At 33.5% G+C, this 21,338-nt stretch overlaps 3 protein-coding genes across 4 annotated transcripts; 1 reads left to right on the top strand and 2 right to left on the bottom strand.

The window, feature by feature from the left end:
• Window positions 1-4,174: 4,174 nt before the first annotated feature.
• Window positions 4,175-6,470, bottom strand: LOC113394203 (protein-S-isoprenylcysteine O-methyltransferase). 2 transcript variants are annotated; one of them, XM_026631428.2, is made up of 5 exons: window positions 6,106-6,470; window positions 5,620-5,878; window positions 5,291-5,400; window positions 4,661-4,768; window positions 4,175-4,412 (listed from the first exon to the last, which is right to left on the bottom strand). In XM_026631428.2, the coding sequence occupies exons 1-5, from the start codon at window positions 6,319-6,321 to the stop codon at window positions 4,218-4,220; spliced, it is 888 nt and encodes a 295-aa protein (XP_026487213.1). In that variant the 5' UTR covers window positions 6,322-6,470; the 3' UTR covers window positions 4,175-4,217. The 2 variants fall into 2 exon arrangements, with proteins under 2 accessions (XP_026487213.1, XP_064072856.1); XM_064216786.1 differs by lacking the exon at window positions 6,106-6,470 and adding an exon at window positions 5,955-6,071 and having other exon boundaries at window positions 4,176-4,412.
• Window positions 6,471-6,827: 357 nt separating this feature from the next.
• On the top strand, window positions 6,828-13,466 carry LOC113394202 (uncharacterized). The gene is made up of 6 exons (XM_064216698.1): window positions 6,828-7,355; window positions 8,382-10,373; window positions 10,622-10,810; window positions 11,055-11,203; window positions 12,057-12,142; window positions 12,398-13,466. The coding sequence occupies exons 1-6, from the start codon at window positions 7,263-7,265 to the stop codon at window positions 12,466-12,468; spliced, it is 2,580 nt and encodes an 859-aa protein (XP_064072768.1). The 5' UTR covers window positions 6,828-7,262; the 3' UTR covers window positions 12,469-13,466.
• Window positions 13,457-20,985, bottom strand: LOC113399606 (ubiquitin-like modifier-activating enzyme 1). The gene is made up of 8 exons (XM_026638774.2): window positions 20,126-20,985; window positions 18,475-18,885; window positions 17,902-18,160; window positions 16,690-16,865; window positions 16,198-16,419; window positions 15,305-15,556; window positions 14,797-15,102; window positions 13,457-14,713 (listed from the first exon to the last, which is right to left on the bottom strand). Exons 1-8 carry the CDS (start codon window positions 20,858-20,860, stop codon window positions 13,940-13,942), a joined length of 3,135 nt encoding a protein of 1,044 aa, XP_026494559.2. The 5' UTR covers window positions 20,861-20,985; the 3' UTR covers window positions 13,457-13,939.
• Window positions 20,986-21,338: the final 353 nt, after the last annotated feature.

The raw sequence follows: 21,338 nt of genomic DNA, 5'->3' as shown, positions 1-21,338 counted from the left end.
CTGTAGCATCCAGCATCGGCTCCAGATGCGCCCCGGCGAACCCCGGGAAGCGGCCGTAAATTGTATTCTCTTTTACTCATCTCCATTTGGGTTTTGGGTTCGGGACCGTTAATTGTGAAGGGCATAGCCAAGGTATTAGCGGCTATTAAATTTATGTATCTCCTGTTTCGTTTATTAACAGGGTATATATGGTTTAGTTCTTGATGACCATTCATACCTTCCCTTAAGCCCCCCCACCACGACAAGGTGGTCCCCTGGGGGGGTTATTATTATTATTATTATTATTAAGTAATATATTTAGTTATTGGGAGATAATTGGTAAAATGAAGAAAAGATCGATTCATTACGTATGTATGCATCTTTTCATTTCTCTTCTAATCATTTAATTAGTCATTGGTACATAACACAGGTACATAATGAACTTATGTATTAGAAAAGTTAAGGATTCTATGTATTTGAATTATTGTGGTAATCAAAATTTAGAAGGGTGAGGTTTTCATTTCTTTTATAATCATTTAAGAAGTCATTGGTACATAAAACAGGTACATAAACATCTTCAAAATAAAAAAAAATTAAGATTTTTTTCTACGTCTGTACCGAATATTCGGTATTCGGTATAGGCCCCGTGCGTATCGCAATGCGCCTACTGATGCGCCATCTCGCGGAATGCGCCTTTCCAAGTAGTATATGATTCATACGCACTTCGAGGTCATTATTAATCGAAAATAATTAACGTTATGACCTCGACGATAATCCAATGTGGTTTTCAATCAATCTATTTACATTTTTTTCGTGCAAAATCGATATCAAAAGTTAAGTAATGTACAAAAAAAAATTAGAAATCCAACCCTTCCGAGTGAATGTGTTGCCGCTTATTATTGTATTGAATTTTAGGTAAAAAACTATTCGAAAACAGACATGTCTCCAACGTGAGAGACATCATCGATGTAGATGGTAAACGTATCATCGAGGGAAAAGTTTTACCACAAACTAGGGTAACAAACCCTCCGTACGATGTTAAGTTGAAGGTATAGGAAAAAAAATTTTTTTATTGTAAATTGTATTATTAAGATCTGAAGCAAACGACACTAAATCATGATTTTTTAGTTACTTGTATAAGGATAACAACTCGTTGAAGGAAATATGCAGGATCGTACAGTCAAACTAAATAAGTATTTTTAGAGTAATTGTAGATTCTAGTTTCATAGCAATTTCACTAGCCTCTTGCATTAATAAATTAATGCTTTGCTCTTTCGTTTTCCTCAAAGCATGTTGTATGGCACTGGTGCTGTGGTCCTTGTGTGACTAAATCATAATTTTTGTGTTGTTTTGTTCTTGACAATTATGTGCATCTGTTTGGCAGCTTACACTTATAGAAGTAGACGTCTTCCAACTTCTTGCAATCCTGAAAAATTCCCGATTAATAGTTTGTTTTTTTTCCATTGTATTCATATTTTTGAAGAAAGATATTTCTGAATTTCCACAAACCTGTTTCGACATTTTCTTGTGCTACAGCCTCCACGTGTACCTCCGATGGATTTTAAAATCTTTCGTTTCCGGAGTCGATCATGTCGAGCAGCGGCTGCTTGTGATAAAGCCCTTTTTTATAGATTGGTGGAAAAATCGTTGGGATATACGATGGGCTATTTTCAATCGTTGATTTCGCACCGCCAACAAAATGAGCACTGCAGATGCGACTGTTTACGTTCGGCTCCCACGGTTTGTTGTCTGTACTACTAAAAGATAAATATGAAATAACGCATAATGAAAAAAAATCCTATTTCCGTATGCATATTTCGTCCTTACTGTCTTATACAGGCATATACGACGATAATTTTGAGAAATAAATAAATAAATGTAATATTGAGTAAAATATAATCACACTCGTCTCACAGCCTGTATCCACCTTTTCCTTCGGTCAATTTCATGGCTTTTTCTCGGAAACGAGTAAAATTTTAAGTGCCGACTATTTTGTTCGGAGTTATTGCACCCAATGACACAACAATATCTTTTGGCAGGCATTATTTTCCGATATTTTTAGGTATTTTCACAAGTTCAATCCGTATGCACGAGCTCACTCTGAACGACTGTTGTCACCACATGGCCACACGGGCATCTACTAACTTTCCGATTGAGCCGCGAGGGTGGCGCCACATGCGATGCGCGCGGGGCCTATACTGCCGAATAAACTATTTGTTGCAAGTCTAATATATATAAAACTTATACAAAAGATGTAGCGCGTTGAGGAGGGTTTTCGCGTTTTAGGGGCTGATCGTCAGGTTTTATGTATAAGCATTAATGCTCTGTATAGCCTATTAAAAAAGATAAACAAACCTTAAGATTTACTTATTTCATGGGATTTGTTATGAACTCAGCTATATTGTGCACCACTAAGAATTTATGGTTAATGTATCTTTATTTAGAATACAACACTATTACACTTAACTACTTATTTCCGCTTTAATTTTACTCCCAATATTCTGATAACAATTTCATCGACTTTCAAAACGCCATTTTTTTGCAATTCCATAGTGAATATCACTATGATATCGCGTCAATTTGCTGTCAAATTTTGTTTATTTAGATTTCTCCTCTTATGGTTGGAATAGAGTATAAATATGGAAATGTATTTATACACGCAAGAGATGGCATGATTTGGCTGCTTTTGCTTCTTATAGTGCCAATTGCCAGGGTATATGTGTGATGATTACCACATATGACGAAAAGCATAAGAAATAAGAAAATATTAAATTATATATTCTTTGTTCTTTATTATTAGATTATATACATTTAATTAGGTTTACATACATAAATCTTTAAAAAAAGTTAGAAACACCTACATCAAAATGTGTGTGATGTTTTATGTACATATTGTATTTTCATTTGTCTGTAGAACTTTTATAAACTCAATAGGTATCTAAAAAAAATTGGTGTAATCTCAGATTATGAAACAAAAGACAGATGAAGCGCGCGGAACATTATAGTGAAGCAACAAAAGCGAATACAAATTCCCGGTACATGGTGCAAACAGCCTTTCTGTTAACATTTGCTATAGTGACAGCACTTTTGACGTACCTATTACCTATACAAAGGTAAATTATTTTTTTTAAATTTAAATGTAAGTCATATGTAATAACGTCAACTTACACGATAAAAGATAGACAAATTTTTATTTTGGGATGATACATTTTGTCAAACTTAATTCAATACAAACCTGCTAAGGTAAATTTACATTTAAACGTTACTATAGCAATAGAAATACCTTATAATTTCATTTAATGACAATTCTTTGAACAACTAATTGTGCTTATAAATTTATTTGAATTACTTATCATTAATAGTATTCCTAGTATTACTAATGAATGCATTTTGCTGGTGACTAGCATTATTTAAATAAGAAATTGTCAACCTTGATACAATGACAGAATAAAAAAAAAACAGAAATAAATGCATATATATTTAAAAGTCGAACATTATAAAAAGAAAAATATTCTTGTAAGATGCAGCATTAATTATTAAACTATATTTACCATACTATGTGTAAATTTGTTTGTTAGTATGAGTGCAATCTCGTTATCATCTAACACTCGAGAAGCAAAAAATCCTTTACAAAAAAAAAAAATAATATTACAAAATCAAGTAAATATTGTCTAATCTTATTTACTTGTTTTTTTTTTAAAAAAAAAGAGTAACATTAGTATAATATGATTTAACCATAGGCTATTAATTTTAATTAACTACAATAAAAAAATACTTCAATGTAACTACAGTTTCTTGTACTCTCTGTGGCAGATTTTTTTCACTATTTTAATATATTTTTCAAAGTAAAATTTAACTCTTAAAGTTACACTACACTATCCACTTGTAAAAGGCTACGTGAATTTGAAAAGGGTCTTTCGTCCATTATTAAGTACAACAAGTATTTAAATTGTGTAAAAAATATTTGAAAATTTATCTTAATAGTATCTATTAAACGTGCAATTCAAAAGGTATTATCTGCCATTTGCAGCGAGTGTTACCAGTTTTTATTGATATTAAATTAAGTCGTTTACATGACAATGTAAGATTAATACAACAATATTAGATAAATAACATCAAAACGGCGTTCAGTACAATATAAATTGTAAAGTTTCTGTGTGTCATTTTTTTAACCTCATTGATCTCTATTCTTTTTTCCTAATCTTCGTTAAAATCCTGCAGTCCATATCAAGCTTCCATCACCAGCTACCGTCAACATCTGGTATATAGCCTTTTATAAACGGAAGACCAGTGCCCACTTTCTTCTGATACTCCAAGTATTGGCTTCCGAAAAATGATATTAGGAACATCTCTTCTGCGAATACTCTCTCATTAAAGAAGGTCCAGGAAACCAGAGTGTATATAATTACGCAGATAGGGTTGAGTAGAATTATCTGGAATTAAATTTTTAAATTTATTGATATATTATGATGTGATCAGTGGCTTATTCAAAATTCAACAGTCTCTAAACTTGGAAAATAAGTAATTCTTATATTACATAGGATGACCATTCTGTACGGTAAAATGTCCGTATTAACTTTATTAATTGCAAAACATATCTCTTGGTTTGATTATGTGAATATTGAAGCTTAACATGAAATAAATAAATTTATTTTTATACTATTAATAACTCATCTCCTACCTGTGTACCAATAGACCAGTAGAACCAACCCACATAACTTGGATGTCGACAGAGAGAATACACACCATGGGTCACTAGCTGGTGATCATCTTTCTTCACCGTTTGTACCTGAAACCATTAAATATATGAAGCACTATTTTAGTAGTAGAAAATCTTAGTCTTAGTACTCTAATAATTTAATAATAAGCAGCATGTGCACAATTTTCTGAACATTTTCAAAATACGAGTTTTGGAGGCCATATCAACTAAATCCAAGACCTTATATGTATAATAATTTTATTTATTCACATTTTGACATTTAGAATTGTGAAAAAAAGGATTCAGCTGCCAGATCACTTATTAACAGCAACATTAATGTTCACAAACTTGACAATTATTAAAGCTCAAAACTTTGTACAATTGGTAAGGTTTCAACAAGTGAGTGAGTGAGTGCAATTGTGCAGGCACAAGCGACATAATATCTCAGTTCCAAAGGTTGGCAGTGAGTTGGTAATCTAAGGAATGGTTAATATTTCATACTCTGACAGTGTCCATGAGCAGCGACCACTTACTGTGAGGTGAAACATTTTCTTGTGCATCTACCTACATTATAAAAAAAAAGTCTTCTTTGATTGTGTTAATTATACTTACATGATGATTAAAATTAGTCTTAGCGGTAAACATTGCACTTTTCCTCATTACTTCTCCAATAATACACATTATAACGCCAATGTGAGATATCCAAAATACAGTTTTCATATCTGTTAATAGAAATGAAAACTAAATCTATTAAATGTTATATATGACATGTTTAGAAGAGATTAAATAATATACTGATTTTTTTTTTTTTCCGTATGATTTAACTTAAATTACATAAATGTCATGTAGACATATCTAGTCTTTTAAACTTATCTTGTAGTTGATTCTCATAGGGTCATGAACAAAAGATTCCTTATAGTTCAATATAAAACTGTACTCACTTGGAAAGAAGTAGTATTCCACTGCCGCCTCTATCCAACTGGACACAGCCGCCACCCAGTATTGTACACTGTGATTTAGAATAAATGAGTCTACCGTCAGAGTCCGTGGATTTGTCAGGGCCACAGACAAGAACTCAGAGAAGTGAAACAGGGAGAATGCCATTGCATAAAGCCCAAATATGTGACAGCTATTATCCAACGTAGCAAAGTAGAATCCTGTTGCAAAAACTGACCCCAGAAAAGCAGATCTGACTGCAACCTAAAAAAATAGATTTATTCACTTTCAGTTTGAAATAAATAAATAATAACTAATACAAGCTAAGAATCATTATTACTGAAGCATTCAACGACATTTTTTAAGCTATTATACTTTTATCAATAAATACAACTAGAAATAGCAATATTTTGCTTTTATTAGTAAAGTCCACATTGAATAATTTAATATTATAATCTATGCCAACCAGTGTTCTAATTGGATTAACTTACATCGTACGTGAAGCCTTTTAAAGAATATCGTAAAATGAAGTTTAAAAGGCAGAAATATAATGCCGGCCCCCAGTACGTAAGTGCCCACAGCTCAGATGTAAATCCAAGACAACTGGCTGAGAAAAAAGAAACAATAAATACTAAACCGGAGAGCGAAAAACATAGCAGAGCATGTTTTGCAGCTGGGCATATATTTCTCATTGAAATCATATCCATTTATCTTAAGCTTTTTTCTAAATATTATTAACAAGTATTATAACTTAATTTTAGGTCGTGTGACTTATTTTTACAAAATAATTTACATGAAATATCTGATTATTTTTGGTTTATTAAATTTGATATGATTTTTCAAAAATCAGTCATTATTGTCAAAATTGACATTTTGTTTTGACTTTTGACATTAAACCACAAACTAAAGATAATTATTCATTCCTATTAATGTATCCAGTCACTTAAAAAATATATGTAGGTATTCTAATTTAATATAACAAAATTAAATAAACAATTTCGTATAATAATTTAATATATTTGGTATAATGAAATAAGAACCGATTAATATTTAAAAAATATATTTTAATAAAAAAAAGAAAACCTAAATTGTACCTAAAAAAAAATATTATAAAATATGCCAATAACGTGATTGGTTGTTAGTATATTAGAATTTCGATACGCCAATTTCTAATGGTTGTTTGTAGATAAAAAAAAATTGATAATTCGTCAATTCCCAAACCTTTTCATGCAAAAATTTTTTAAAACAAACAATACCCATTGAAAATTTCAAATATGAAAAATGTTGCGGTTCGTTATGCACTCATCATTTGAGTAACTTAAACTAAATAGAAATAAACTGATGGCAAAATTTTGTAATAAGTAAATGTAATGTGAAAGATCATTTTAAATTCGCAAGTTGTCTTAACCGGCAAACAAACTGACGTAATCATACCATGACAACATCGTTTTGAATAGGCATGTTATTAAAGTTACTAAGTTAGTGATATTAATATCCTTAGTCTTATAACGTGTCGGATATTATAAATATTAGGAGCATCCTTTAATTTGCTGAAAGTGTTAGAGTTATTATGACGACCTTAATAGAGGTCAGATGTTTGATGGTTTAGATTGTAGGTTTGTTATTAAAATCTAATGTTATATTCGCGATGAACGACCCGTGGGACGTAAAATCAGTGAGACAATCGAATCAGTACATGTCTTGCATGAAGATTAATGGTGTTCCTCTTCTACCACCAGTAGTAAGTTACATGTGCATTATTATTTTAATAAATAAACATAAAAACCATTTTGTAAACATACAATGTTACATTAGTTAATTTTGTTTAAATGTAATTATATGTGCTTATATAAACATACTCTTACAACGATATAAGTGTAATATTTGAACCATACAAATATAAAAGAAAAATATTATTTGAATCTTTCATTTCAATAAATTCTGTATATTTTAATAAAATTTATAAATAGTGATCTAAATATCTAATGTACATTTATAATATTTTACCGTGTGTTCAACCAAATATTCATCAAATACATATATCTTATTTGAGTGTATAATTAAGATTAAATAAATATTAATTCAATAGATTTTATGGCAAAAAACATTAGGCAACATGCCTTTTTAAAAGTATTAAAAAATATTCTATTTAAATAGGCTCACTTACTTTAAATGTTATTTGAAATAATTCTTATTATTTAAAATAATTCTTTTACTAGGAGCAGTAATATTATTTTAAGTATAAACATAATTAAATATTGTTGAAAATGACATAATTCAAATGAACTTAATAGGTCAAAATAGCCACAATAGTCAAACAATAAATATATATATATTTTTAATATAGGTACCTATATTAAAAAAATCTAATTTGATCAAGACAAAAATAAATAATTTTATTGGCCTCAATCAAAGATATCCGAGAGATGCCATCATTGCATATTATTTAAAGTCCAAGAGTCTCAACTCTTTTTTGGCCTACAAAACCTACAAAAACAAAGGGTCATTATAATATTTAATTGATTACTAGTAAATTTGTTTTAATAATATTTGATTAAAAATATAATTGTTTTTGAAAGGCCAAAGGTTGGCCTGCAACTATTAACTTGTTAAGAAATATAAATAGAAATGAGTCTAAATTGATCATCGTTTAAAGGTTTATAAGTCTTGCTATCTTTTTTAAAAAATAACAAAATTATAAGTTCAGATTAGAGATTTTATACTAGAGAAGTGTCACCATTCACCAGATATACTAATGTATTTTCAGTTGTCCAAAGAATGTCGTACAGAAATGAAATACTACAAACTTTTAGCAAAAGAAGTAGAAAAACGCATCCAATCACTGAAACCATTCTTTGTTGGCACTGACACAGACTCTGCCGAAGACAAAACTGATGCACCAGAACTACCTGAGTCTGAACAGAGCTTTGAACTGCCCGTTGAAGCCATACAAGCTGACAAAAATGAAAATAAGGATATGCTAATATATCAGGATAATGAAAAATGTCTTGATGAAAGCTCTGGTAAATTGTGCCTCACTAGCAATACATGTGATAATATTACTTCAAATTTAACACTTGATGAAAGTGCCTCATCTAAATTATCATCTAAATTAATAATAGACTTGAGTTTAAGTATCAATGACACTGGTAAAAGTGTTCTTGATAGCTTTAATAAGGCACAAACGGCGCCGGACGATTTACCAGAACGAGATTGTGATTGCCCTAAAAAAAATCAGACAGAAATAGTAAGTAATAATGGAAAAACTTATGACGAAATAAATGAGTTAAAAAATGACAAACTTTCTTTCCATGTCAGTATTAGTAAAGATACAGTCTCAGATCCAATTACTCTGCAGTTTAGTCAAGATGGCCCTGCTTCTCTTAGCTCCAAAAGCTTTACTGGCTCTCTAAACGATATTCACACAGAGAGTATCAAAGAATCTCCTCTTCCCTTAACTCGTCAGAGGTCATATACAGTACTAAAACCAAGTCCTATGCTTTTAGCGCATTTGGAAGTACAATCTATAAATACAGGTATGGATGTTACTTCGATTTCGATGAGTGAATCTCTTTCTAATTTAAGTTGTTCGAATAAAAAACGAAGAAGCTGGGACTTAGAAACGGCTAAAGTAAAATGGTCTTCAATGGCTTTGGAACTGAAGGAAAAAAACATAAACAATGCTAAGATCAACGTTAAACATACAACTATAAGACCTACTGCAAGAAAGCTACAATTGACTCATCCAAAACCTAAGTCATTTGTACAGGACAAACCTAAACGCAACTCGTCCAAAATTGTACCAAAATCAGAACCTATACAAAAGCCAAAGAAAGCCGTGAGTCCTGTTCGAAACCCAATCTCACATAATAACGCCAATGTTAAAACGCCTACTAACCATTTAGGAAGTCAAAAGACTGAAGTAAAGAAGAAACCCATTTCCGAAACCGAAGACCCAGCAACTCGTGTCAGGGAACTATATGAAAAAATTCAAAAACAGCAGCTTATTCAGATGGCTAATTTAGTTGAGAAACAAAAGAAGGAGCAAATGCTTTTGCAGCAAGTGTTCGAGGAACAGAATAATTTGCTATTTACACAATTAAAAACTATATGCCCTAAATCTCCAAATGAGGTCAAAGAAGCGTGGGTGGATAAAACTCACGAGGTCGCTGATAGAGGACCGGTAAGTTTGAGTCAGTTGATAAATAACAAGCCCGAACTAAACACCTGTGACAGCCCAGTTCTTTCTACTTTGACTGAAACAAACGACTACATTAATTACTGCGATAATGTACTCAAGAAGTCAAGGGATATAACTGGGAGTATGAAGAAACAGCAAACTATGAAAGATCGAGAGAAAAATAAAACGCCAAGTCCAAAACCTCAGAAGGATGGGAGTAAGACGCGTACACATTCTTCCGTGCGTAAAAGTACGCCAACGTCGAGAAAGCTGACGTACGAGACGAGCGTGTCTTCAGACCGCGATTATGACCCGATTCTGACTGATCGAACGAACGATACAATGGCTGATTTAAACGTTACCTTCCCTTCCGACCGCAGTGAAGAAAATCAGGTCTACGCGAATGTCAATGTGAATAATCTAGTAGCAATAGAAAGCCCGATTTCAAGACCAATATCTTCCTGTAGATCGACAGACAAAGCTATCAGAAGTATGGAAGAAACTATTCAGAATTCCATCAACAGTATGTGTGGAAGAACATCTAAGCCTAAAATGTACCGAGCACCTACAGCTAAAGAGGTAATGATAAAAAAAATTGTATTTTACTTTTTTAAATGATGTATTTTATTATATAATGTACATGGTAATATGTAAATGCTTTAATCTGCATGTTGTACTTTTGTCCAATTATCTTTCCGTAGTATCATTTCCTGTATTTTATACTTTTCTTCTCCTGGCCATTCTTCGACCATGTATCCTTTCCTTTATCGCCGAACTTCGTATGTGTCTTCCTCGAAACAATTTTATGTACTATCCTCAATTCGTAGCGATCGGCAGCGACTAAGATTGTAGCTCACGCGAAGGGCTACCTCGTCCGTCGACTCATGAAATCGGAACGCGTTCAGGCGACGGTGCAGACGATCAAGGACGCGCTGATGTGCGCTTTGCAGCTGCACCAGGATCGGGAGGGGATCAGGGGCGCCGATGTTGACCTGCATAGACGACTCATCCAGCAGGTCGGACTTCGATTTGACATCCGGACTTTTTCGTTGTCACCTCTGTCTATATAACAAGATTACTTTATTTTAACAAGGCATCTGTAACGATTATTATCTATTTTGCCTTTCGATGTAACTTCTTATATAAATTACATAATATTTATAATAGTCACGATAGGTTTTTTTCTATTTTTTTCAATCGGTTAGCGACACCTCTGAACAACATATAGTGCAGACGTTTTAGCAAAACAATGTGTAACAGATCACGGCTGCGTGTTATTCGCTGCACGACACGTTCGTGGCGAGCTCGGCGGCCGAACGTTGCGCGATGATCGCGGCCGACCGCAGTCGGCGACGGTCGCTCGCCGCGCGCGCGTCGCCCGCCTCATCGCACCGACAATACCGCCCCACGTGAGTGTTGTTAAATCCAATGTTGTACTTTTAAATTTCAAATTAATTAACGTTAAAATTATAGAAATTGCAGTTGGAACATTCCTGACCTGGGTATATAGTATATTTACAAAAATATTATGTATATTCACAGTAACATTGATCACTTTGATAGAATCAGTAACAATTAATCACTGTATGTTCACGAGACGTAAGAATAAGCTTATAAAGTAAAGTAAGTCTCCGACTTCGCAAAGTTAATAAATCCTTCTTGGGGCAAGGTATCCGTTTCTATAATAAAATTCCGCTGATATTTTAACTTTGCAGATACATCAATTCAAAATATTTGTAAAAATACATTAATAAAAAACCATATTATTTAATACAAGATTATATAGATGATAAAAAAGCGTGGAGCTAATACTTATTGACTTCCAGGCAGGATATAATATATACATCATTTGTATTTAACTAACATAACTTTGTATTTTAAATGTTAAAAAAGAGTAACTACTGAGTTTATTGGCGGTTTTTCTCGGTAGAATCAAAATTAATATAATTTTGTAAAATGAAAATTCAAAAGTAATTGCAAAAGCCTACTTGAATAAAGTATTTTTTTGGTTTTTTATATATAACAAATAAAAATGTAACGAAAAATAAATATTTTTTTACATTAAATTAGCCAAATGAAGCTTTATATATATAATACTTGAAGAAATACAATTATCATATAGTAAAAAAATGTGTAATATGATATACAATTGATGTCTTAGCTCCATATCTTTGCTGGAATAATGGCACGGCGACGCTGGTGGTTGTTACATTAACAAGGTAGCGGGCTTTTTTCATGTATCCATAACAATGTTTACAACAGGGATCTCATGTCACAAAGCCACAGTGGCGTGTTTCCGACGCGCAGCAAGCGACCCGCGCCCTCGCTCATGTCTCAGTCCAATTATGGTAACATTGTGTTGTATATGAATGTTGCCAGCTTGTAAATCCTTTCATTTTCAGTTCTTTCAATGTGCTTCGTCCTTCTTTGTTAATAAATACTTCATTATTTATCACACATTTAATTGTCATTTATTTATATTATATACAGCTTTTTAATAAACATTTTATTAGTGACAAAATCTTATCCACATTCCACGCTTCGTTAGACATAATATATTAATCTTTTTTTTTTTAATAATTGTGACAATGGAAATTTTTCAGAGACATTTAGTAGCGACAAGACCGTAATGCGCCGCTACATGCCGAGTCCGCGGCGCCGCCCGTGGCGCTGACACGATCCGCGACCGCTGGACACTGCCTTGTATCTGAGCTGAAATAGGCTAAATGTATTAACGCTTCGAATATACCTTTGTTACCACTGCTTTACTAAATATATTTTTTTTAGTTATTTTTCGTAAACACAGCTTTTTTTTTAAATAACGTGGCATTGTATTATTTAAGAAGTAACATTATTAAACATGCCATGTATAATGGTTTTTTAATGGATGAAGTATTTATCAAACATGTCACAGTAACGGGAAGTAGCATATTTATATTAACTGCCTAATAATTAGAATATATGTACTAAATGTTTAGTTATAATTATTGATAAACACATTGAGATTTTAGAATAAATAAAATAAAATATTTCTGCCAGGAAATTCCATGTTCAGAAATTCAGATTGTGCAAACATTCCAATCTTATAGTTGTCTACAAATAAGGTTAGATAAAGCTTACTGTAATCAAAATTTAAGATGTGATCAAACTGGAGGAGATTCGCTACATTACTTTGCTTATCCTCACTGACGCTACATTGTAGCGTGTAATATGTTCATTTTTCTATAGTCGTCTAGCGATTCTCAAGAAATATAATATATGATTAACTATTTGATAATGAGGCCTTTACAAAATGTATATCTGCGCTAGTCGGAACGATCGGTCCACCTGTAGGCTCGCGGGGCTTACTTCAGTTTGACGCGTTTCTTGGTTATTTATATTGTGTTTATAAATACGTGCATGTAAAATAAATTGTCTGCGGAACTATAACAGTAATTTTTTTGTAATTTTTTTTCTAAACGAAATTACCAAGTTCTAGTCACAAATGTCCGCAGACAATTTTAGCTTTTATTTATATGGTATATTCTTTCACGAAGAATTATACAAAGTAAAGTTATTGGTGCTTTCGAAAAAGGTTGTACTGATTTGCTATAAGGTAAATTTCTTTAAATAAGAAACTGTAAAGCATTTTTATATAAACATTGACTTGAATAAAACAAACATTTGCTCGAATTTTATTTTATTTTTAATTCCTCCATATACAGACCCCTCTGATTTAAACTTTAAAAGTAGATAAAAGTTGGTGTAAAATCAATCATTGTAGAATTACGAAAGAAATTAGCGCAATTCGTGACGGCATGTGAGCAAACAATTATACTACTATAAATATATGAAAGATATCAGTAGACAATAAAAGCGTGTCTTAAGCACAAAATAAAAAATCTTCACACAATCCTCACACTCACTGTACAACCTCGCGGCTCGGCCGCGGGCGCTCACGAGCTATTATAAACATCTAACTATTCTTGTCGACAAATTTTAAAAAATACCCTCTGTAAGTGAAATTTGTGTACAAACATCGCTATTATGCATTTAAATGCCACAAAAATGCGCCGGCGTGTGCTTCGCCGGCTAAATTAATAATTTTGGCTCGTGATATATCCTGACGATGTTTTTTTTTGCTTTTTCTTTACGTCGCTAGGGTGTTAAGGCAAGGTATACTTTACGTAAGGAACCTCGATGTCGTTGTCGTCTTCGTCGTTACAGCACAGCTCGAATACGAGAGCTTTGACATGGGGTTCTAATTTCTTCTTGGAGACTTTAGTCACAACCTCGGACATGGGCAAGTTGAGCCGTTCCTGACGCTTCGCTTTAGGCATGAAGAAGGCATACAGGATGCAAACGCCCTGAGACAACATTGTGATATCCAATTTATGCTCATTCTTAAAGTAGTCTATGAACTCTTGCAGTGTTACTTCGCCTTTGACTTCGAATCTGTCCCAGAGGGTCCATTTCTTGTCGTAATACGTGTTAGTTGGAGCCGATATTGGCTCAGAGAATCCAAAGAATGGTAAAGCTAGATTGACGAAGCCATTTTTGAAGACATCTAAGGTGTTGAAGCCTTGAGCGAGTTTGTAAAGTTCGAGACATACTAGACCGGCAACGACAGATGTTGTGGTAGCTATAGCGGGGATAATCTTTCCGGCGATGAGTTTAGAGCGATGTCTATCTGCGGGAGGTATCTTATAGTTGGCTGCACGTAAATTAGACGCAGCGACGATGAAGTCCATGTGGAAGTTCGTGTCGTCGTCTTTTTCGAAGTCGAGGGGAGTGATCTTTAAATTACCAAGTTTGTTGGGCGGCGGGAGGTCAGAGACGATGTTCTTGACCCTGTCTTGGTCCATATCATCGTTGTTCTGCTGCAGCTGAGCATCTGTAACTGCGATTTTGACGCCAGATTTCGGTTTGAATTTTGGTACCTGTAAATTAAACACATTATTGAGTTAAATATACTCTCTTTTAAGGCAAATAATAGGCACTAATATTTTCAAGACAGTTATACCTGAACACTGCAAGCAACTTTAGCAATTCTTTCTCGATCGATGCAGGATGGAAGTCCGTAAACCTGAGCTCTCAGATTGGCAGCAGCTACTACATAGTCGAGATGTAATTCATCTTCTGGGTCAAAGTCTAATGGAGATGGACAGCGTTTAGGTCCAGACCAGAATGGAGCACCACTAGTAGTTGTTTGCTGAGGTGGGAAATTGTATAGCAGCTGTTTGATCTGGTTACAGTATTGAGCCTCCCAATGTAAGCGAGCCCAAGTAACGCAGTCATCGAAATTACGAGGGCGCTCATTAATAGCATTCTGCAAAAAAAAAAAAAAGTCATTATTATAGAAACTTTTTATGTCTATTTAAACTGAAATGTTTGTACTAATAAACTCTAAAATGATGAATTTTCTGGAGTTAATTTAGCTCTCCTCAAGATGTTGTTAAACTTGTCATTCAGGGAATATGTTAAGTGCTCTATTGTAAATAATTTTAAGTTTAGTAATCACACTTTCATACCCTAACACTCTCCAAAGCATCTAAAGGCTGACTGCCGGGCAGCTTCATGGTCCACTCCAGGAAGTGCGGGTCCTGCAGGTACTGCGCGGCGTGCTCGGCCGCCTGCCGGAACAGGCCTTCGAATTCGTCGCGCGCCCACTGCAGCGTGTGCTCGATGGCATTCGGGAAGTTCTTGAGGGTACAGATCGGGATACTCTTCTCCGGCGGGTCTTGGGACGAGCTGTAGGACTCGGTGAGGAAGGGTACTACGACCTGTAAGTTATCATTCAATTAATAATACTATAATTAAAAATCACGGCTTCCCTGCCAGATAACACTGCCACAAAATAAAGCCGCCATGTGTTTTTTTTTTTTTCAAAAAAATATATATATAAAGGATCACTTAGGATGATGTACGAATTCTAAGGATACCCCATGCATACATATCTATTCAGGCATTTATAACAGTTATTAATAGTTATGGTGGAATACATGAACTCACATATACAGGGTCATTGGTAAGTCGACGTATTCCCAGTAGGAGGTGATAGGGTTAACTATTTGCAATAATTTTAACCTCCATATGCATGATGCAAAAGTGAACCATTTTTGAATTATCACGTTTTTTAGATGAATAACTTGACAAATTCGGTAGTTAAGTTCTAAATTTTATTTTAAATTTGTATTTTAGTTTTATTTACATTGGATATTGTTTTTAATTAATTTTGTGTGAATTTTAAAGATGTGAGGTTAAAATTATCGCAAATAATCACCCTTATTACCCCCTAACGGGAATACGTCGAATTACCAATAACCCTGTATATAAACCATGTAAATATTACATTCCATTTTTGGGCAGTCTCGTAATAATAATATAAACTAAATAATATAAGAATAATGTAAACTTTGTATACCTGCGTGTTCCCCTTCGTGCCGAGAGTACCGCTCTCGAGCAGAGGCTTCCTGTAGTACACACAGCGTCGGTCCATGTATATACGAGCGTCGACGTTGTCCAGGGCGTTAGCGACTCCGTCCAATTCTTCAAAGAAGGCGTCATCGTAAACTGATTCGGTTTCGGGGCAGACCCGGTTTTCTTGCGCCACCACATTCATTAAGGGATTCATGCGCTTAATTACCTAGATGAGACATTTATATTTTTTAAATAAAGTAGTCATAAGTTTTTCAAATATGATTTTGCTATTATACTAATAATTGTACAATATATAAAAAGACTTTTCTACTTGTTTAGTCCTTATTGTTAATATTAAAAAAAAAAAGTATTTTAGTGCTCTCCTTAACATAGGAATGTAAGAATGAGCTGCTACTGAGAATGACTCAAGTTGGACATGTCCAACCAATTATAAACTAGACAATAGACAAACCAGGGAGTATTCAAACAGACTGACCTTAGCAGCTGTGCTAGATTTAGGTTTTTGCACGTCTTGAGGGCGGAAGAGGAATTGTCTGTTGAGGTTGGACTTCTCAATGAGATCCATATCGGTGACGGTTACGCAGCCGCCGTCCGCACCCACGCCGATCATAGCGAAGTTCTTCAACAGCTCGCAGCCGATAGCACCAGCGCCTACAATCGATTCATTCATGTTTAAAATACCATCATGTACACTAATTTTACAAAAGTATAGTAGGTAGTATAAAAAATGTAAAAAAAAAACATTGTTCATTTAATTGACATAGTTATTTAACAATCTAAAGTTAAGTTTGCCAATAAGATGATCATCTATTGCAAAATTTGTATTTTCTTCCACCTGATTGATATTATAATCATTATTGCAATAAATTAGACACCACAATAAAATCAATTTATAATTGTTTGAAAGTGACTAAGTAGCGGTAAAAGGATCAAAGTATAGTCAAAAGGATTGTCGAAAAATTTAAAAAGAGTCGCCTGCGCTAGTGAAGCCCTTCCTGGGACATGAGGATGACCACTCCACCAAAAAGTCTTGAATATACCTGACCCCAGTTGAACTAGGAAGCGAGTTAAGACAAAGAAAGATATATTTTTTTAAATATTAAATTTTATAATATCATTCCTACTAGCACCTTATTAAATAAATAACACAGATTTAACAAATTGCATTAAAAATGTTATTATCTTATCAAGATAATATAATTCTAAATATCATATTGAGTAAAAGAAATCTAATTTCTTATGTCAGTCATTGACTGCCAGATAACAGGCAAATGGTAACATACAATGATAATAAACAGCTCAATATTGCGCTTAGCTTAGACATATTAAAATAGAATAATAGCTATTCATCTTCTGTTCACCTTGTTTATATTCCCTTCTAGCCTATGTTTTACACTTATAATGGAAATATGACTACTCATTAATCAAAGTTAAAAATGTTTAGGTCAATCAACAAAATAAAAGGGTATAATTATGTATAATAACTATTTTTTTATACATATGTAACAAAGGTAAGAGAAAAACTAATTCAAATAATTTAAAAATGCATACAAACTTAGCTTATCTATAAATAGTTTAATTAAAATAACTGAAGTATCCACATCTACAAATATAAAGTGTCTAAATAAATGAAATAATTAATTTGAAATTTGTTCCTAGAATATATAGAAATAAAATGTATTCTTACCAACAATAAAGTACTTTAATGCCCCAAGTTTCTTTTGGAAGTCCTTCCCAAATACAGCAACCTGACCATCATATCTTGATCCAGTTGGCTTGCAGTTCTCCTCGGTCAGGTTCGAGCGATCTTTAGGAAGACACTCAATAGCATCTAAGTAAAGCCACTGGACAATTGGATGGAATTTTCCAGAACAAGCTTTCATTACTTCTTGGGCCACTACTCCACCAATAGCAGCATTAATTGGATTTAAGTCACCAGATGATGTCTGAAATGTTGTTCAAATATTTAACTTCATTTGGAAAGCTCATGATTGTTATGGATTGAAATCAACCGGGTGGGATGGTTTCCCCTTTTGGACTCTGGTTAAATGTTAACATGCTTAGCTTTGTTACTTAGGAAGATTTAGAAGAGAAACACAAATGTGTCAAGTTGGTGGTGGGGTATTGGTTCCCTGTTTTTTAAATATTAAAAAAAAGTCTCTAAAGTGGCACTTACAGGAACAAGGAGTTAAGATGAGCATGAAGGTATGACAATTCACATCACAACACAGACAAAACAGAAGTAAATTAAATATATTACCTTACAGAAGGTATCAATAAGCTCATTATTAATTTCTAACTCGCCAGCTTTAAACAGCTCTTCGCTTTCCATAATGGTTTTTACATAATCTGAGAATTTTGCAGCATCATCATTACTCCAGGGCTTTGGCAGACGTCCTTCTCCCACTTCAAACTTGTGAAGGGCAGCAAAAGCCACATGAAGTTGTTGCGGATAATCCATCTTTCCGAAATCCGTAATCAGAAACTCTGGGTTCTTTAATGACTCTTGGAAGGGCTTAAAATTGAGTTTCTTGGGCATTTTCACTTGTGTTACAATGCCTCCACGGATGTATTTGGAGAAGTTAGTGGTGTCTCCAATACTGAAGGTATATGGTCCTAGTACTTTAATTTTTCGTGGTTCGCAGCCATTTAATTCGGACATCCCTTGAACCTAGAGGTGACAATATTAAAAATATTATGAGTACTTGTCAATTAAATAAAATTTAAAGTACAATTTTGAAATTTGGTTAAATAATACATATTCCATTGCATTTGAGGGTAAGGTAACTGTTTAGTAGAATACAGCATTACTAAATTAAATCTAAGTGGCAATTAAATGGACAAATGCTGTAAAATGCAGCCATATTTGTCAGAAACACAAACAAGATTATAGTATTATAAGAAGCTAGCTGTTACCTACCCGCTTTATTGACCATAAAATAACAAAAGTGTGAAAGATCAAGGCAATTTAGAGAATTTTGTGTATAACAATATTTAGATGATTCTGCATCAATTAGTCAGTCAATATGTTCATTAGTTCAATAATGTATTATTGACACAAAAATGTTCATGTACATAGAATCTTTTTTAGTATATTTATTTACATATATATTTTTTATTGATATATATATATTTTTTATTGATATATATATTTTTTTTTTAAGTTCATCAAAAGCTATGAAGCAAAAAAAAATGAGAATCTGTTGATAAATAGAGAACAAACAGAATAAACTGTCTTGTCTTTGTCTATTTATACATAGATTGCTTTCCTCTCAGTAATTATAGAATCTATGAATATAATCAATCTATAAACACAAAGGACCTCACTTAATTCAATAGTATCTTTAATAAATCTGGTTAAATAATAAGTCTTTGTAACAGCCTACTTGAATATATTTGTTTTAATTATATAGATTTTGTAGTCATCGACTATGCAATAATTCAATACTTTTTTTTTTTTGTTATTCTCTATAGAATCTATACTTCAAAGTGGTGATCTTAACATTTAAATAATTTTGTGAATACATTATTGAAACTTTTATAGCTGACGTTGAAACTACTTACATTATATACTTTGTTTCCATTTTACATCAAGAAAATTAACTATATTTTCATCTCAATCCATTCAAGTTACTCTGTCACTCACTCATGTACAGGTAGAAACAAGCTTATCCAATTGTTAAATATCAGGTAGAACAAAGTTGAGTGCACTATGAGTCATTTATCAGTTAGTGAATCATGACAACAGTAAGGTTTAATGATTGAAAGAGGAACTTATACAAATCACTTACAAAGTATTAATAAAGACATTGTTCTGATATAATAGAAATATAACCAGAAGTCTTTCTGCCTATTGATCTTTAATCTCTATATTCAAATTATAAGCATCAGTATATAAATAAAATACAAACCTCACTAAATGTTACATAGTCTCCATCTTCCAGTCCATGGCGAGTATCGTCCAAACAGGTAACAACAGCTTCATATTCGTGCGTGATATCCGCCACCATAGCCGACACTGGGTTCTCACCAGTTACATCAATCACAGTAAAATCAGACCCAAAGTCGCAGAATACCAGCGAGAATAAGCCCCTAGTGTCTGCGATAACCAGTGCTATGTTGTTGGCATGCGTAATAGCAGCTACGCGCTCCTGCTCCGCCCTAGATGCTCCAGTTAAAACGACTACGCGAAACTTTTTTAGAAATTCCTCATTTAATGGACCCGTATACGCCGTTGTTGGCACATAGTGGTTAAGTTCAGCAAGCTGCTCACAGGATGCTAAAGCCCTATTCTGACCAATCGAAGCCTCTGATAAGTAAAACTGAGACGACAAATCAGCAACAGTACATGCACGGTCATCGTGAAGAGTTACCGACTTTACGCCGCCGAGTATCACATTTTTTGCAACTTCCACTCCTAAACCTCCAAGCCCGGAGACTAAAACGTCCGAACTCGCCATTCGGCGCATAGCATCGTGCCCAAGGACGTATAATTGTCTCGAATACAAACTCTCGTCAATTTCATCTTCCACACGCGTTCCATTGTTCGCCATTGCTGAGGATTTGCAACTCGCTTCTCCTGTATTTAGCTTCCGCTTTTTCGCCGGGGGGTCAACGGAATTATCGGCGACTTCAGCACTAGACATCGGGCACGAACGCGCACAATTTTGACGGAATTTTGCTTTGCGTTTCTGCTAGTTAATAAAGAAATAATCTTCAAATAATTGCGGACGACATTCGCAATTCGCTTCGATGAAGGCCCGCTTACTCACTGTCCTGAAGTTAGCTATAAGCAACGTGGAGAAAAGTATCTACGGAAGTGTTTTTTTTCTTTTTTATCTGCATTAATATAAAATAATTGTTAATACTTCTTCATTATTCAATTGAAAATAAACTGAATGAGAAACTTTTAAACATTGCAGTAATAATAAAAAAGAACAAATTTATAAAATCACCTGAAAAAGTCTATAGTCACCGTCATGTAAAGTAAAATGAGATTTAAAAAAGAAAAAAGTCTTAGACATGAGACGAGTTAAGTCAGACATTTAAATTATGCGAACAGATTAATTTTATCTTTTTGATGAAAAAGTTTAAAGAACGAAATAAAAATAGTAGTTATATCTT

Source organism: Vanessa tameamea, chromosome 13 (genome assembly GCF_037043105.1).
Source record: "Vanessa tameamea isolate UH-Manoa-2023 chromosome 13, ilVanTame1 primary haplotype, whole genome shotgun sequence".
In the NCBI taxonomy this organism is placed as follows: Eukaryota; Metazoa; Arthropoda; class Insecta; order Lepidoptera; family Nymphalidae; genus Vanessa; species Vanessa tameamea.
The sequence above is the reverse complement of the archived record's forward strand: the minus strand, read 5'-3'. Positions and strand labels throughout refer to the sequence as shown.

What these genes read in the sequence shown, in the direction of transcription:
- LOC113394203 (XM_026631428.2), bottom strand. Translation starts at nt 6,321, where the DNA reads ATGGATATGATTTCAATGAGAAATATATGCCCAGCTGCAAAACATGCT. An exon ending in TAAAAGGCTTCACGTACGAT is followed by an intron (nt 5,879 to 6,105) that starts GTAAGTTAATCC and finishes CTATTTTTTTAG; the next exon opens with GTTGCAGTCAGATCTGCTTT. An exon ending in GGAATACTACTTCTTTCCAA is followed by an intron (nt 5,401 to 5,619) that starts GTGAGTACAGTT and finishes TTCTATTAACAG; the next exon opens with ATATGAAAACTGTATTTTGG.
- LOC113394202 (XM_064216698.1), top strand. Translation starts at nt 7,263, where the DNA reads ATGAACGACCCGTGGGACGTAAAATCAGTGAGACAATCGAATCAGTAC. An exon ending in GAGCACCTACAGCTAAAGAG is followed by an intron (nt 10,374 to 10,621) that starts GTAATGATAAAA and finishes CTCAATTCGTAG; the next exon opens with CGATCGGCAGCGACTAAGAT. An exon ending in ATAGACGACTCATCCAGCAG is followed by an intron (nt 10,811 to 11,054) that starts GTCGGACTTCGA and finishes AATGTGTAACAG; the next exon opens with ATCACGGCTGCGTGTTATTC.
- LOC113399606 (XM_026638774.2), bottom strand. Translation starts at nt 20,860, where the DNA reads ATGTCTAGTGCTGAAGTCGCCGATAATTCCGTTGACCCCCCGGCGAAA. An exon ending in ATTAAAGTACTTTATTGTTG is followed by an intron (nt 16,866 to 17,901) that starts GTAAGAATACAT and finishes AATCGATTGTAG; the next exon opens with GCGCTGGTGCTATCGGCTGC. An exon ending in GCACGAAGGGGAACACGCAG is followed by an intron (nt 15,557 to 16,197) that starts GTATACAAAGTT and finishes GATAACTTACAG; the next exon opens with GTCGTAGTACCCTTCCTCAC.